This window comes from Rhinoraja longicauda, chromosome 15, assembly GCF_053455715.1.
Source record: "Rhinoraja longicauda isolate Sanriku21f chromosome 15, sRhiLon1.1, whole genome shotgun sequence".
NCBI classification, from domain to species: Eukaryota; Metazoa; Chordata; class Chondrichthyes; order Rajiformes; family Arhynchobatidae; genus Rhinoraja; species Rhinoraja longicauda.
The window spans coordinates 16,057,512-16,074,067 of NC_135967.1; the positions used below are offsets into that span (position 1 = coordinate 16,057,512).

General features: G+C 43.5%; 1 protein-coding gene across 2 annotated transcripts in view; it reads right to left on the reverse strand.

The window, feature by feature from the left end:
- LOC144600541 (tripeptidyl-peptidase 2-like) overlaps nucleotides 1-16,556 on the reverse strand; it is an 88,598-nt gene that overhangs the window by 52,981 nt on the left and 19,061 nt on the right. For both annotated transcript variants that reach the window (XM_078412224.1, XM_078412225.1), the window contains exons 9-13: nucleotides 11,398-11,525; nucleotides 9,235-9,334; nucleotides 3,742-3,890; nucleotides 2,362-2,477; nucleotides 1,281-1,452 (exon numbers count right to left, since the gene is read on the reverse strand). In XM_078412224.1, coding sequence (XP_078268350.1) covers nucleotides 1,281-1,452; nucleotides 2,362-2,477; nucleotides 3,742-3,890; nucleotides 9,235-9,334; nucleotides 11,398-11,525 — 665 coding nt within the window. The remainder of the gene's footprint in view (nucleotides 1-1,280; nucleotides 1,453-2,361; nucleotides 2,478-3,741; nucleotides 3,891-9,234; nucleotides 9,335-11,397; nucleotides 11,526-16,556) is intronic.

A 16,556-nucleotide genomic window follows, 5' to 3' on the forward strand; every position in this document is an offset into this window, starting at 1 on the left:
TAAAAATATAACACCGATTTCAATGAAACTTCTTCCATTAGCACCAAATGGACAACGGTGAGTAAGGTGGGCCTAAAATTGTTGCGCTATTGTGTACCATTTTGGCTGTAGTTCAGAAACAAACAAACGAGAGTTTTAGTATGTAGATGATTTTGTTCTAAGTGTAAGCAGTGCCCCACTCCTTTACCCAAGCACTTGATTATCATCAACCTGGTGCTGTGTAACTGAATCACTTTGAAACCAACTGACATGCTTCAAGGTGCTTTGTGTATGCAAGCTCTTGTAAATATGCCAGCACTGTAACATGCCTCTCCAGAAATCACCTAGTTTTCAATCAATATGATCTCTCTACCCTTCCCAAATCTCCACTGTGGTGTTATAACTGGCCAAACCAAGCAGAGGGGAACTCTGAGCAAAACACAAAGAGTGCTGGAAGAACTCAGCAGGTCAGACAGTATCTGTGGAGGGAATGGACAGACATTGTTTCAGGTCAGGACTCTTCTTCAGACTAATGAGACCTATCGAATCCAGACCCAAAGTCTTTCCAGGTGAAACAAAGGTTCACCTGCACCTCCTCCAACCTCATCTATTGCATCCGCTGCTCTAGATGTCAACTTAATTACATCGGCGAAACCAAGCGCAGGCTCGGCGATCGCTTCGCTGAACACCTGCGCTCGGTCCGCATTAACCAAACTGATCTCCCGGTGGCCGAGCACTTCAACTCCCCCTCCCATTCCCAGTCTGACCTTTCTGTCATGGGCCTCCTCCAGTGCCATAGTGAGGCCCACCGGAAATTGGAGGAACAGCACCTCATATTTCGCCTGGGCAGTTTGCAGCCCAGTAGCATGAACATCGACTTCTCCAACTTTAGATAGTTCCTCTGTCCCTCCCTTCCCCTCCTCCTTCCCAGATCTCCCTCTATCTTCCTGTCTCCACCTATATCCTTCCTTTGTCCCGCCCCCCTGACATCAGTCTGAAGAAGGGTCTCGACCCGAAACGTCACCCATTCCTTCTCTCCCGAGATGCTGCCTGACCTGCTGAGTTACTCCAGCATTTTGTGAATAAATCGATTTGTACCAGCATCTGCAGTTATTTTCTTATACTACCCGAAGGATATCTGTTCATTCCCTCTACAGATGCTACCTGACCCACTGAGTTCCTTCAGCATTTTATGTTTTGCTCAGGATTCCATCATCTGCCGTTTCTTGTGTCTACAGAGGAACTTTATGGTCAAGAGTTTTTAAACTGTCATATGTACTGATAACGGAACAATGAAATACCTGTGCCTTCGGGAAACACTGGCTCTACAGAAACAGGGAAGTCCATTGGCACAGACAGGTGCGCTGGATCTCTGAGGTAGATTCCGCGCCAGTTGAATATCTTGACATCAAAACCTAATTGGCTACTTTTTACTGAAACGTTTTGGCTGAGGTAGTCGTAGGCTTTCTCAATCTGTCAGGGAGAAATGACAGGCCATGTTACAATGGAAATCTGCAAAAGGGTATTAGAGACAAGTTTAGGTTTATTATTGTCACGTGCATGAGGTACAGTGACTTTAGACTTTAGAGATACAGCGTGGAAACAGCCCTTCGGCCCACCGGGTCCGCAGCAACCAACGATCACTAGCATTATCCTGCACACTAGGGACAATTTACAATTTTACCGAAGGCAATTAACTGACAAACCTGCACGTCTTTGGGATGTGAGAGGAAAGCGGAGCACCCAGAGAAACCCAAGCGGTCACAGGGAGGACGTACAAAACTCCATAGAGACAGCACCCGTAGTCAGGATTGAACCTGGGCCTCTGGTGTTGTAAGGCAGCAGCTCTACCCACTGCACCACCTCTCAGGTTAAACTTTCCATTAGACTTTAGAGGCACAGTGTGGAAGCAGGCCTTCAGCCCACCAAGGCCATGCCGACCAGCGATCATCCCATACACTAGCACTATCCTACGCATTAGGGACAATTTACTTTACAAAGAGGAAACCTTTGTTTTGCATGCTATCAAATCAGATAATGCTATACATAAAAACAATCAAGCCATACTGAAGTACAATAGGTAGAACAAAGGAGAAGATACATAGCACAGAATATAGTTCTCAACATTGAAGCACATCTGTTCCATAGATAAATTGGGAGTGGGGAACAGTTCTATTGGGTTACCATAATTCTCACCACCAACCTGTACCCCTCCACTCATGCTTATTTGGCCATGAATCATTCCATCCGCTGATCGTCCACCTGGGCCGTTTTCAACTGGATGGGTGTGCAATTTTAATCCTTGAAATACAACCTGGTATTGAATGAACGTAACAATTGAGGCAAAGTACCTTCAGAAAGACGGGTAAGATGATGGGTTACCTGAACGATCCCTTGGCCTTGTGCAAATGCTTCCACATTCTCCACCTTCACTGCTGTGTTCTCCAGAGCGCGGCGCACAGAATGCACAGTGTAACCAATGCCGTTTGCTTTCAAACCTAACGTGAAAACAACAGTGAGGTTGGCACTGAAAGAGTGGCACAATAAAATATAAGGATGAGAATCACCCTTTCAATTTGCACTGAAGCTGCCAAACATGAAAGTGAGTTTCAATGGCACTTTATTGTCACAGGCACCTAGGTACAGTGAAATTCTTTGGTGTACTGATCACGTGATACAACGAAAGATTAAAAACAAGAAAATATAGTCTCACTTTTCAGAGTCAAATTTCCAGAGTGTTTAAATTACTAAATCAATATTTGCAGCCTCGGACCACTGATAAGCAGACAATAATTTGAATCCCAGCAGGGCAGTTTGGGAATTTAAATTCTATTAATTAAATATGTTTAAAAGCTAATATCAATAATGGGAACATAAAGGTTTTAGACTGCAGTTAAAATCCATTAAACAGCATGGAAACAGGCCCTTCAGCCCATCGAATCCACCCCGACCATCAATCTTCCGCTCACCCTAGTTCCATTTGCATCCACTCCTTACACATGAAGAATAATTTATAGAGGCCTATTAACCCATAAACCCGTACGTCTTGGGGATGTGGGAGGAAACCGGAGCATCAGGAGGAATCCCTCATGGTCACAGGGAGAAGGTGCAATCTCCACACCGACAGCAACCGAGGTCAGGATCGAACCCGGGTCTCTGGCACTGTGAGCCAGCAGCACTACCAGCTCCGCCACTGTGCCGTCCTAATAATCTTCACAAAAGAGCAGAACAGTGGCGGAACTTGTAGAGCTGCTGCCTCATAGCTCCATAGACCCAGATTCAATCCTGACCTTGGCTGCAGTCTGTGTGGAGTTTGCACGTGGGTTTCCTCGAGGTTTCCTTGCACATCCAATGTTTCGCAGGCTGAACTGTTAATATTGGTCTCTATAAATTACTGCTGATATGTAGGTAGGTGGAAAAATCTGGGGTAGGAAGAGGGTAGTTGGGAGAATTAGGGGAGTGGAATGGGAATACATAGAGTTAATGCAAAAACACAATATAATTAAAGAGCATATATTAATGAGGGACTTAATAGAATAAAATATGGATCTTTTTCCCCAAGATAGGTGTTCAAAATCATGAGGCCTGAGAGTGAAACTAATCGGCAAAGGGATTATAGAGAATACCGAACAGTACAGCATAGGAACAGGCCCTTCGACCCGCTATGCTTGTGCTGACCATGCCATTAAGCATCCCTCATGTTCATGCATCCAAACAGCAGTGGAAGGGAGAGCAACACTATTGCAGACTGCCTCCGTGTACCTGAGATGAGCAGAGCAATGCCTCCACAAGCGTTGGGTGAGGACATCGAGGTGCCATTCATCAGCTCCATGCCACGTAGGGTCCAGTTGGGGACAGATGCCACGGCTCCACCTGGAGCAGTGATGCACACTCCCAGGGCTCCGTCCACACTAATTGAATCAAAAAGCACACGTTATCTCAACATGGCCTCAGTCGGGTGGATTCAGACAAATGTTAGCAAGCCGAAAATAATTAAAATATACCTGACTGACAGGGGTGCAAGAGAAGTGAAAATTGTTGAATCTGGGAATTCCATGCCAAGCACAAATACATAAAAAATTATTTAATTATCATCAGCTTTCAGAAGCTGCCATTAATCCTGAACATGTTTCCAGGGGCAGGAACCACCATTAATAAAAGGTCCCATCCCCTGAATATTATCCCTTGAGTTTCACATCCCATATTTTATTTGTGGCTTCCAATGCGTAAATATTGAGCTAATTAACTCCCAGGGACTCAGCAAATGTGCAGAGAACTCTTAAATAGCAGCAAGTTTGAACTGTCCTTCTAGTAAAGTAAGGAGGAACGTGCTGGAGGAGCTCAGCAGGTCAGGCAGCTTCTATGGAGGGAAATGGACAGTCGATGCCTTTGGTCAGTACATTTCTTCAGGCTGAGTTGGGGGGAGAAAGCTGGAAAAGAGAAGTGTAGATGGGGCAAAGATAGGGATACAAATGAAGGGGGTGTTTGGCAGATGAATGGAGTGAGTGACAAAGGTGAGAGGTGAATTGGAGACAAAAGGGTGGCAGATGAGGACTTTCTCCCCTAATCCATCAGTCTGAAAAAAAGGGCCCAGACACAAAATGTTGTCCGTTCATTCCCATGTAGAAATGCTGCCTGGCCTGCTGGGTTCCTCCAGCATTTTTTGCTCAAGATTCCAGTATCTGCAGTCTCTTGTGTCTCTACCCTTTACTAACTTCCAATTGATTGAAATGATGTTATCAGTAGCTATCAAAATATAATAGCCTTGTCAACCGAGCTCTGCCAGAATGTAGACAAATAAAAATTCAAAGTCCCTCATGGTCTTCTTCAAATTGACTCGATACCTAGTCAAGGGTCTCGACCCGAAACGTCACCCATTCCTTCTCTCCTGAGATGCTGCCTGACCTGCTGAGTTACTCCAGCATTTTGTGAATAGATACCTAAGTGTTCAAGGTATGCAACATAAACATGTTGGTGGCACAGCAAGCTGCAAGAAATCAATTGGTGGAGAGATGCAGCAGTGAATCAGGCCCTTTCCCTCACCGGGTTCATGCCAACTACTTGCCACACATTTATAATCAGGACCATTTTTTTATTCTCCCAGATTCTAACACTCGCGGCAATTTAAAGTGGTCAATTAACCAAACAATCTGCACATCTTTGGGATGCAAGAGGAAACCGGAGGATCCGCAAAAGACCCAAATGGTCGCAGTGAGAATGTGCAAACTCCACATAGACAACCACTGGAGGTCAGGATTGAACCCAGGTCTCCAGCGCTATGAAGCAGTGGCATTATTACCTGTGCCAATGTGCCTCATCGTTTTTCACTGCCGCACAAATAACAAGATGTTTCTGATTTTGCACTTAAATTTTAAAAGCGATGCTCTGCCTGAGGAGGTCCATATGATTTTAATTTTTTGACATGCGCAGGTTCGAACTGCACATCATCTTTTGAAAAAGGCTGATGCAATGAAATTAGTTACACAGGAGCAACAGAACATTAAATCCTCTGCGTTTTACAAAATGTGTCTTTTTATATTCCATTTAATTTTCAATAATTGTCCAGATGTTTTTCTTCATCAGTGCAGACATTTCAACAGAACTATCACATTACCCAGATTTAATTTTTTCGTTTTGTGCTTCAAAATGCCTTAATCAGTAATATCAAGAAGACAAGCCATGAGGGACAGAAAAGGAAATTGGTCAGTATTTAATAAACGTAGAGACACCAACTGCTCAACAGCCATTACAAATATATTCAGGCAAGAATGACAACAAGGAAATTATGTTGAAACAAAGACTCTGCCCAAGTGAGATCCTCATCAAGTTGCTGGTTGGGATTAAACCCTGGAACAGGCTTCATAAGGTGAAGGTAGGCACAAAGTGCTGGAGTAGGTCAGCATCTCCGGAGAAAAAGGACTCCAGTACTTTGTACCTTATCTTTGGTATAAACCAGCATCTGCAGTTCTTTATTTCTACATCTATTAGGTGAAGCTACCCTCAACTGGTCACCGTCACGATGTGGGCTCATTTCTCCTTGAAGTTTTTTATTTTAGGGCAACATTGACGGGATGTGCTGTTGATAAAAATGGAAAAACTACAGATAATGGAAATCTGACATAAAAACAGGAGTCTGGAAACAGAGTTAATGAGCCTTTGACAAAACTGAAAGTGAGACGATGCTTAGAGTTGCAAGTTGCCAGGTGAAACCGAGCAGCAATCACAGACCAGCAAAAGGACTTCCCTCAGTCAAACCACAAGATCGTGGAAGAATTCACAAAACAAAACAAGAATGTAAAGGGAGACACGCAGAACTGCAGATGCTGGTTTGTCAAAAAAACCAACAAAGTAAAACACAATACACTCAGTAAGTCAGGCAATAAATTAGTAAGTGTAGGAAAGAACTGCAGTTGCTAGTTTAAATTGAAGATAGACACAAAATACTAGAGTAACTCAGGCAGCATCTCTGGAGAGAAGGTATGGGTGACGTTTTGGCTCAAGTCCCTTCTTCAAAATGATTCAGATTGTACGGGGAAACTGTAGAGTTAATGACAAGACCCAAAACAGCATTGATGAAGAGAGGGATCTTAGGGTTCAAATCCATAGCTTCCTGAAAGTAGTAACACAAGTATATGAAGTAGTAATGAAGGCATACGGTTTGCTTGCTTCATTGGTCATGGCATAAGAGTCGGAAAGTCGTGATGCATTTGGAGGGTTGTGTGCAGTTCTGGTTGCCTCATTGCTCTAACTGCTCTTATTAACTCACTACCCAAGTAACCTTATTTACAGCTTATCCCACGATCAGCCTGTTTTACCTTCTCAGAGACATATCCTCCCTGTAGTTTAATAAGCTTCCTTTCCCTCCGTCCCTCTTCTGACAAGGAGTCTTCAACCTGAAATACCAGCTACTTCCGTTCCAAAAGATGTGGCTTAACCTGCTGAGTATTTCCAGCATGTTCCGGTTCTATTTTATCTTTGACAAAGGGACTGGCTTTTTTCAACATCATAAATAAAAGAGTTCAAGGGGTTTGGGGAGGTGATTCCAGAGTTTAGAATATTCATATATGAAAGCGCATGACCGATTAAATTCAAACTTGGACAAGATCTTAGAATTCGAAGAATGCAGAGGCCTCCAAGTTTTGTTGGGCCAGGGGAGTTTACAGAGTTTGGGAGAGGTGAGAGCAAAGAGAAATTTCAACCCAAGCGGGAAGATTTTTTTAAACCCGAAGTGCTAAAGCAATCCAGAAGGTCAGGCAACTTCTCTGAAGAACACGAACAGGCAACACTTCAGGTCAGGACCCCTCCCGGAGAAGATTTTAGGATTGAGTCTTTGTCAGATCAGGAATCATTTTAAGTCAGCAAACATTTGTGAAAGATGATTGTGCAGCACAGTGGCACAGCGGTAGAGTTGTTGCCCTAGAGCGCATGAGACCTGGGTTTGATCCTGACTACGGGTGCTGCCTGTATAGAGTTTATACGTTCTCCCTGTGACCACGTGGGTTTTCTCCGGTTGGTCTGGTTTCCTCCTACCCTCCAAAGATGTGTAGATTTGTAGGTTAATTGGCTTCGGCAAAAAAAAATTGTGAATTGTCCCTCGTGTGTAGGATAGCGGTAGTGAACATGGTGAATGCTAGTCGGAGTGAACTCGGTGGGCTGAAAGGCTTGTTTCCGAGCTATGTTTAAGTCTAAAGTAAGGTAAAGTCTCTTTGATAGAAAAAAAAAGCTTTTCTCTGTACCTTGGTACACATATCAATAATAGACAAAGCTAAACATGCCATTTTGCAGTCATTTTAATAATTTTGCAGTTGTCGCTATTGCAATTAGTGATCTAATTCAGGGGTTCACAACAAGTAAAGAAATTCTTCGGAAAACGATCTGTCTAGATCCAAAAGCTAAGGCGCGTTGCCTTCTCAAGATCCATTGCACTTTTGACTTTGATACAGTTTCCCAGTTTTCCTGATGGTTCAATGTCTTAATTGCTGTAGGCAGAAGCCACAGTGCTGCAGGGAAACAGTGGTGGGAGTAAACCTGTCAGCCACGGAATAGAATTATTCTCAACCCTACTGCGCGTTTGTCTGCAGATTGGAAATAATCCAGATCAGATTGGAAACAGATCTAGGAAACGTTATTTCATTACTGACGTTAAAGGAGACATACTGTGTCTGAATTCTGTGCCAAGGCTTTCACGCCAACAGAATTCTGGAATCAGCAAGCCGTGTACGTCTTTTTGCTTGCAGATACATTGTAACCCCACACCCTCCTCTCCCCGCCCCACCCCCCACCATTAACTGCATTCCTGTCCCCCAACCTATGTCCACTTCACCCTCCCTCAAGTTGGAAAGGGTGCGGAGGAGATTCACCAGCTTATCACTTAGGCTTGGGGGCTTGACTTATAAGGAGATGCGAGATAGACTGGTACTTTTTTTTCTTTGGACCGTCGGAGGCTGAAGGGTGATCTTGACTCTTGGAGGGACACAAGGATTAGCCATTCAATTTAATGGCCAGAAGACATTTGAGGGTGAAAAGCCTACTGATCTGATGCTCTCTCTATTGCAGCTACATATTGGTCTAGTCATATGCACCAGGGTGCAATGAAATCCCTTGTTCACATGAAGCTCAGAGTAAACAGCATACATACAATAATAATAAATACAGCAATAAATATAACAAGAGCGAAACAGCACGCAGTGCTAAAACAGAGTAGAGAAAAGTAATGAAAATGTACATTAATGGAATAGCCAATGAGGTAAAGAATAATCGTCTGTAATAACTGTAGATGCTGGTTTATACTAAAGATAGGCACAAGGTGCTTGGCTAACTCAGTGGGTCAAGCAACATCTCCAGAGAACATGAAGAGGATGAACAGTATGTGGTTACTGCTCTGGGAAGGGGAGTGTAAAAGAGATGGTTAGTTCACGAATCGGATAGCAGTGGGAAGAAATTGTTCTTAGGTTTGGACGCCTGAGCTTTCAAGCTTCTGTGTCTTCTCCCAGAGATTAGAGGAGAGAAAAGAAAACGGCCAGGGTGACAGACATCCTTGACAATATTTCCTGATGCCATGAACTGTGAAGGGCTGAATGGAAGGAAGTTAACGAGACTGTGATGATCTGGGCCCTGCTCACAATCTACACGTTCAGACTAATACAGTTAGTTTTAAAATAGACTTCCTATGACTTTCAAATGCTGCTCACTAAGAAACCCTTTGGTCTATGGGATAGTTGTACATTATCCAAACCAAAACAAGCTAGCTCTTACCAAGGCCCCCTCGATGACCAGGTGTACTGATTCGCTGGCAACCGTTCCCGCATGGAGTATCCTGCGATCATCATGTCTGGACTGACATATGCACCAACACCTAATAACGTAACACATTACAATCACCCACACTTGCAATCATCTTGACACTGTAAAGGGGGGTATGAGTTTGCAAAGCTGGATATATATATTTTGATTCTCTGTGAAACTAGTCATGTCCCATGTTTAGAACCAACATTAATTTCAAACAAAGTGTTGGAGGACTCTGAGACTTGAGTCTGAAGGAGAATTCTGAACAGAAAAGTCACCTGCCCATTGTTTCCAAAGATACTGCCTGAACCATTGAGTTCCTCTCGCATTTTGTGTTCTCTCAAGATTCCAGCATCTGCAGTGTCTTGTGTCCAACATTAACATAACATAACATAACATAACAACACTTTATTGTCACTCGGCACAACACCGAGCGAAATTTAGATTCATCTCTGGCCAGTAAAGGGTGAAGTCATTGTTTGTGTTGAAGGTACTTTCAGTGCAAATTATCTCCATCCAGTTTTGTATGACAACATTTCATCTTTCTTTGGTGGGGCAATATACCAAGTTTTGTTTTCATTTTGTTCCCAGATCTCAAGCTAAAGTCAGCAAAGCTATGAACAAGTTGCCAGTGACTGAACCCAAAGCAGAACCAAATGGTCACCTGGTGAGGAATTGAAGTTGAAGCAACAGTTCCTGATAAGGTTTGTGGCGGCATGGTGGCACAGCACTCAGTGCTGATGCTCGGGACTCGGGTTCATTGCTGCTGTCTGTGCGGAGTTTGCATGCTCTCTCCACGATTACATGGGTTTTCACAAGTGCTCCTGTTTCCTCCCATGTCCAATTGATGTCCTGATAGATTAGCTGACAAATAAATTACCCCTTACAGTAGGCTAATGGCAAAAAGAATCACAGAGAAGGAAAGTGTGAGAGAGAATGTAGGGGAGTCCAGGAATGTAAGGGGAGAGGAAAGTGGTTGAGGGGATAGTTCAACTGAGAGGTAGCAAGATTTCAGTGTACAATTTGAAGAGAAAGCAGGCTTAGATCAATGGATTTTCATTATGTTTGCGCTCGAGTCTTTTTAGTTTTAAGTTTCAAAGATACAACATGAAAACAAGCCCTTCAGCCCACACCGACTACCAATCACTCGTTCACACTATTTCTGTTATTTTACTTTCTCATCCACTTCCTACACACTAGGGGCAATTTACCTACAAACCCTCACATCTTTGGGATGTGGGAGGAAACTGGAGCATCCTGGAGGAAACCCACATGGTCACAGGGAGAATGTGCAAGCTTCACAGACACCAAGGTCAGAATTAAACCTGGATCGCTAGCTCTGTGAGACATTGGCACTACCAGCTGCGCCACCACACCTCCCTTGTTTTTTCAATCCAAGGATGGTGCCTAATCTGCTCTGTACTTCCAACCTTCTATTTTTGCATTTCGGGCTTCCAGCATCTGCTGTACTTTAGCAGAGGCTCTCCCAGGGAACAAAGGTGGACTGGCGAGCAGAGGACGTTAATTCGCTGGTCGGTCCACACGTACAAGGGAAAGTGATGGCTGGAGGCCACAGCAGCCTGGGGCTTGCCTAGATAGAGCACCGTTCAGGACAACCAGAGCGCGGACTGGACTTACAAAATGGCGCCAAAACATGGATCTCACACAAGCTTTAATCAGAAAATAACATGACATTGGGCCAACAAGAGGATATTACTATAGGAAACCAAATGCTTTGCAAATGAGGCGAGATCTTACAGGGCATCTTGGATAGGTGGTTGAGAATGGGGGGGGGAATTCTAGCCATTGGGGCTGAGCCAACACCGAACAGAAAGTTGCCCTGGTGGCAGGTTAATTTACCGAAGATTACAGGCCTCTTACGAGTGATAAAGAGAGCAAGGCAAGGGTCATGGAGGGATTTGAACACAAATCTCTCCGTGCACTTGGAAGGGAATTGTTCTGCTGCATAAACTAATGCACAAAGCGTGTACAAGATGGAAAGTAGCAGCAGCAGCAACTCTTTGAGAGTCAAGTGACTTAATGCGCTTCAACGAAAACTAGAAAGCAATGATGCACTCCAACTGAGAGCGTGTGATCCATATCTGTTTAGTGGGGTTCCATTCTCACACTTACCAATTACATGGGTGGAGGTACCTCCAGGAGCACCAACTGTGGAGAGACAGGGGCCATTGTTGCCAGCGCTGGACACAAAGATAACGTTGTGCTTCAAAACTGCTTCTTCAATCACCTTGCAAATCCTCCTAGAAGGACGAATAGAAAAAAATCATGGTCATACAGCACGGAAACAGGCCCTTCGGCCCAATTTGCCCACACCAACCAGCACGTCCCATTTACACTAGTCCCGCCTGCCTGCATTTGGCCCATATCCCTCTAAACCTGTCCTATTCATGTACCTGTCCAAATGTTTTTTAAACGTTGTGATATTACCTGCCTACCTGCCTCAATTACCTCCTCCGGCAGATCATTCCATACATCGACCACCCTCTGAGTGAAAAAGTTACTCCTCAGGTTTCTATTAAATCTTTCCCCTCTCACCTTAAACCTATGTCCTCTGGTTCTTGATTCCCCTACTCTGGGCAAGAGACTTGTGCATCCACCTGATCTATTCCTCTCATGCTTTTGTACACCTCATCCTCCTGCACCCCAAGGAATAGAGTCCTGGAATGACAGCATTGTCAAACACATCCATGTTGGCTCTTTAGAAATTCATTCCAATTAACTCCAGTGCCATCCCCTGTTCAGTGCTCACAACCCACAGGGATGGTACCATGGCACAGCTGGTAGAGCTGCTGCCTCAGAGCGCTGGAGACCAGGGTTCGATTCCGACCTGTCGTTGATAGTGTGGAGCTTGCATATTTTTCCTAATACCGAGTGAGCTTCCTCTGGGTGCTCCAGTTTCCTCCCACATCCCAAAGACGGCCTCTGTAAATTGTCCCTTGTGTGTGGGTGAGGGGTAGAATCTGAGGGGTGTTGATGAGAATGTTTTACGAGCATGGGGGAATCCAAAACTAGAGGGCATGGGTTTAAGATGGGAGGGGAGAAATTTAAGGGGCATCTAGAGGAGCATACAGAGGGTGGTTATTATATGGAATGAGCTGCCAGAGGAGAAGGTGGAGGCAGGTACAATTACAATGTTTAAAAGGCATTTGGACAGGTTCTTGAATAGGACAGGAGCAGAGGGACACTAGCCAAATGCAGGCAAGTGACATAAGTGCCGATAAGTTACCAATTGTTACAGTAGGCTTATGGCAAAAAGAATCACAGAGAGGGAAAGTGTGAAAGAGAACGTTGGGGAATCCAGGAATGTAAGGGGAGAGGTAAGTGGTTCATTTTATTGTTTGTATGCCTTTCTACGAGCCTTTCTACGAGGCATACAAACAATAAAATTAATCAGGACAGTGAAACCAGTCGGCGAACTAGGGTGGGGGAGGGATGGGGAGAGAGGGAAAGTAAGAGTTACCTGAACTTAGAGAAATTAATATTCATACCGCTGGGTTGTAAGCTGCCTAAGCAAAATATGAGGTCTGTTCCTCCAATTTATGTTTGGCCTCACTCTGACATGCCACCATGCCTTTTTTTAAAAATATATTGGTTTATCAGAGTCTCCTGTTAATTGCATGGAACTGCCCTACTGGAACAAACTCAGACACAGAAGCATGAAAAAGAAACCGTGTTTGATTAATTTATTGAAGTAGCAGCATGTGCTGCAAATAAAGATATACTGGTAGATGCGCTACGCTGAGATTTTCAAAAGGCAAGGTGCCGCACCAAAGGTTATTGTAGAAAATTAAAGTTCGTGGCATAGGGTGCAATATACTGGCATGGACAGAATATTGGTTGGCTAACTCATAACAGAGCAGGAACAAATGGATCTTTCACTGGTTGGCAAGAAGTAACAAGTAAATCTGTGCTGAGACTCAGCTTTTTTACAATGTTTATAAAAGACGATGAAGATACCAAAGGTACAATTGCGAAATGCGCTTATGACGCATAAACTTTTCAAAATAACATTGTTAAGAGGTTGCAAGGAAGCTACACTGTAATACTGGTAGATTAAGTGAGTTGGCAAAGATCGTGACAAATGTTGGAAAAGGTTGTTATCCACTATGGCAGGAGTAATATAAGCAGTGAGAGGTTGTAGAAGTCTGAGATGCAGAAGGAGCTTGGTGTCCTAATGCATGATTTGCAAAAGGCTACTATACAAGTACACCGAGTAATTAAAAAATGTAACAGAATGTCTCTCTTTTGTGCTGGGGGAATTGAATATGAAAACAGTTTTGCTTCACTTGTACTTGTTCAGAGACATTATGTCAGAAGTGCTCTGCACAATATTGGTTATTTTAGAAGGGATTTTAATGCGTTGGAAGCAGCTCAGTAGAGGTTGATGGAACCAACACATGGAATAGCTGTTTTTGCCCAAGGAGTGAAGGTTGACTGACCAGGCTGGGCTTGAATCTGTTGCCGTTTAGAAGAAAAAGAGGGGACTAAATCGAAACATGCAAGTAGGGCATAAGCAGAATGGATGCAGAGGAAAAAGGTTTCCTCTTGTGGAAGAATCTAGAAGGAAGGGTCATTGCTTAAAATTAGGGGTCACCTTCTCAAGATAGAGAAGAGGTGTACTATCCCCATCTGTTCTTAATACCCATGTCCTCTAAAAAGTGACCATTCTGGTCTCAGTCCCTGTACCAGTCTATCTTCAGTGTTTTAAAGCAACAATTTAATGTCCTTTGCATTCTCTGCATTAGATCATTTTTTTCATATCGTCCCTTTAATTTCTTCAGTTGTTATTTTGAGCTAGTACCCTTTTATTAACACCCCTACTAGTTAATGTAGAGGTGTTAATAAAAGGGTACTAGCTCAAAATAATAACTGAAGAAATAGTGGGGGGAAAAAGTTCACCATTTACCTTGTTGTACTGTAACTCTTTATAACTTTGAAGCCCTCATTCAGATCACCTTATCCACTGCACTGAATAACACTAATTTCTCAAGCACTTCCATAATTATCCTCAATGATACACTAGCCCTATTGCATATTATTTTTTAATGGACTATACAAAACTACTATAATATTACAGGGTAACCGAGGCCGTTTACAATCTCAATATGCTATTCGAGGTTTGAAGCTTTCCTCCAGATGCATAACCTATGTAGCATGTTCTGGTTTCTTGGGATCTATTATACTATTTTCAAAAGACTGCTTTAACATTTTAATAGCAGTTGTGAACAGATTAATGACCATCAAAGCCCCAAAGGAGGAATGACTCATTTACATGCTCATCTCTGTCCATGATTAATGCCGAGAGAATTAAAAAATATTGTTATTCCAGTGGTCCCAGGAGCACTTATTTCATTAGGTTAAAGCTCCAACCAGCTGCCAATATGCCTTTTTTCCATTAATTATTTTCCCCATTTGAGTCTCAGTTTCCTACTGCACTGAATCCAAAACTTTTCTTCTCATTGACAGATCACTTCAAGGTCCCATTTCAGGTTGACCCGCAACCATTAACATAGAACTGTACAGCATGGAATAAGACAATTCGAATCAACTTATCCATGCCAATTCACGGGCCACCTTCCGCGTTAAGTCCATCTCCCAGCACTTGATCCCTAGCATTCTGCACATAAGCAATTCAAGTCCTTACCGAGACACTTCATAAACGACGTCAGCGACGCAACTGAAACCACTATGGGGCGACACAGTGACGCAGCTGGTAGAGCTGCAGCCTCACAGTGCCGGAGACTGAGGTTCGATCTGGGTGGATCTGGTGCTGTCTGGGTGGACATTGCAGGTTCTCCCTATGAGCATGCGGGTTTCCTCTGGGTGCTCCCGTTTCCTCCCACATCTCAAAGACATGCAGGTTTGTAGGTTAATTGACCGCTCTAAATTGTCCCCAGTGTGGAGCGAGTGAATGAAAAAGTGGGATAACATAGAACCATTGTTAACAGTTCAATGGTCGGCGTGCACTCAGTGGGCCAAAGGGCCTGTTTCCATGGTGTATCTCCAAACTAAACTCTCTCTGGCAGTGCATTCCAGGTGTCCACCATTCTATGGTGAAGAAGAAAAGGGGAATTAGATTGTGGACTTTATATATGGGCCAAGACAAATGTCAGAAGTGATGCTGAAATTCTGATTAAACAAATGATACTCCCCCTATGACAAGGAAGAAATTAGAAAGACTTGCTTGGTGGCACAAGAAACGCCAGATGCTGGAATGTTCAACAAAAAAAAGTGCTTGTGGAACTCAACAGGACAGGCAGAATCTGTGGAGGAAAATGAACAGACGACGTTTCGGGTTAGGACCCCTTTTCAGAAACATTGATCCTCAGTGACATGACAAGATAGATGGCCAGATGTCTCCACTTCCCAGTGGAAGATCTCAAATGAGGAGATATCGTTACAAGATAAGGTGGTGATCATTTAAAACTGAGGTGCATTGGAACATCTTTCAAAAGGGGTGGGTGAATCTCTGGAATTTTCTATCTCAGAAGGGTGTGGAGGCTGGATCAGTGAGGATACTTAATGTGGAAGTAAATGATCATGGAATAGGAGGTAATGGGGAAATGGCATGCGAGGAATTGAGGCCAGGATAGATCAGCCATGATCGTACTGAATGGCAGGGTAGACTAGAATGGACGAATTACTTACTCCTGTTCCTATTATTCTACGCAAACCCATTCAGCAGCATCTGAGCCGATTAAACTAGCTTTCTTTTACACAATCAACAAATTGGTAAACATTTGGGGACATAAGAAACTGCGGATGCTGGGTTTACCTAAAAAAGACAAAGTGCTGGGGTAACTCAGCGGGTCAGGTAGCCTCTCAGAAGAACATGGATGGATGATTCGGGTCAGGATGCTCCTTTGGAATTTATGTTAAGACTGACTGCCAGGCAGATTGTGTTGCAATGAAATGAATAACAAATCAGTCTGTAAGTCTGGTGAAAGAGATCCTTGTTGTCCGAAGTTCCCACGAGAAAGAGCAACCACAGAGAAAACGTCAAGACTTGATGAGACTGGCTTTTTACCAAAGCAAAAATCAAAAATGTAATTTCATTCACATTTCCGGGTAGTCTGCCCTGTCTGCACAGAGCCCTTCAGTTAGCAGGAAGAGAAGGATTTGTTTTGCTAATATCCATTAATTTGCCAAACTGCTGAAATACTGACACCAATAAACTGGCAGGTCCCCACTCGTAATTAAAATTTCAGCAGACTGAGCAGACTTCATCAAGAAATTCCACTGAAAACAAACTCCTTATTGCTTGCTATTTG